General features: G+C 71.6%; 1 protein-coding gene across 1 annotated transcript in view; it reads right to left on the bottom strand.

Annotated features, from left to right (window-relative positions):
* The window catches only part of CFAP99 (cilia and flagella associated protein 99), a 22756-nt gene that overhangs the window by 2790 nt on the left and 18857 nt on the right, over positions 1-1109 (bottom strand). The window contains exons 11-13 of the mRNA XM_015561570.1: positions 852-993; positions 665-816; positions 5-33 (exon numbers count right to left, since the gene is read on the bottom strand). Coding sequence (XP_015417056.1) covers positions 5-33; positions 665-816; positions 852-993 — 323 coding nt within the window. The remainder of the gene's footprint in view (positions 1-4; positions 34-664; positions 817-851; positions 994-1109) is intronic.

Raw genomic sequence — 1109 nt, forward strand, 5'->3', positions numbered from 1 at the left:
CGACATCTCTCCCCTGCGGCCGTGCCCCGGGATCTGGGGGCGGGCAGGGGGCCCCACAGCCTTGGCCAGCAGCCCAGCTGCCCAGTGTCTCCTGAGCCTGGCCCTGCTCTGCTCCTCCAGATGCCCCGCCCGCCTTCCCTGGGCCTCGCCCCTCACCCAGGCCCCGCCTCCCCTCTGCCCAGTGGAGTCTGTGGGCATGTCCCCCATCCGGTGGCTTCTCCAGCCCAGGCCCTCTGAAGCCCGAGGGCCCCTGGGGTGACTGCACGTCGCAGCCCCAATGGAGCTCACAGTGCCGCCCAGCTAGGGTCCAGGCTGCCCGCCTCACCCTGGCCTGCGGGGCCAGCTTTGCACACAGGCTCCCCGGCTGCGAGGTCCAGCCTTTGTGCCCGCCTCTCCCTGCACCGCCCTCCCTCCTGGGGAGTCCTGCGCCTCCCCGTGCAGCAAGGGGAAGCCCACCCTGTCCACACCCAGGAGCCCTGGCCCCGCCCTTAGGGGTCATCTAGGTGCCCCCGACAGGACTGTGCCCTCTTTTCCAGCCCCAGGCCTCTGGCGCGGTGGGCACGAGTGGAGCTCGGCTTGGGTGGAAGTGGGCATCGTGGACATGGCCCCCACGGCAATGCCAGGCACAGGGAGACACGGGGAGCCCCCGGGGCTGCGCACCCACCTGGGTCAGGTCCACGAGTTTGCCCCTGCGCGTGGGCTGTGTCTCCATGGCCCGCAGGTGGGCGATGAGCTCACAGCGCCGCTGCTGCTCCTCCCGGGCGGCCTCAGCGCGCTGCTGGTGCAGGGCCAGTGTCTCCGCGGTCACCGCCTGGGCTGGGGCCGAGGGGCTGCTCTGGGCCCCGAGCTACCTGCCTGGCGCCGGTCCCTCAGGAGCTTCATCTGCGCGGCCTTGATGTTCTTCTGCTCCTCCATCACCTGCTCCACCCGCTCCTTCGCAGACCGCTCCTCCTGCAGGCGCCTCTGCGCGCAGCGCTGCATCCGCTCCGCCATCTGCTGGGACAGGGCCCGTCACAGCCCCTGCCAACCGTGTCCCGGGGCCGTCCCAGGCCCGGAGCAGCACAAGGTCTGGGGGGCTGTTGAGTGGGGACAGGGACATGGCCAGGGGC

The sequence above is a fragment of the Myotis davidii genome, unplaced genomic scaffold (genome assembly GCF_000327345.1).
Source record: "Myotis davidii unplaced genomic scaffold, ASM32734v1 scaffold937, whole genome shotgun sequence".
Classification (NCBI taxonomy): Eukaryota; Metazoa; Chordata; class Mammalia; order Chiroptera; family Vespertilionidae; genus Myotis; species Myotis davidii.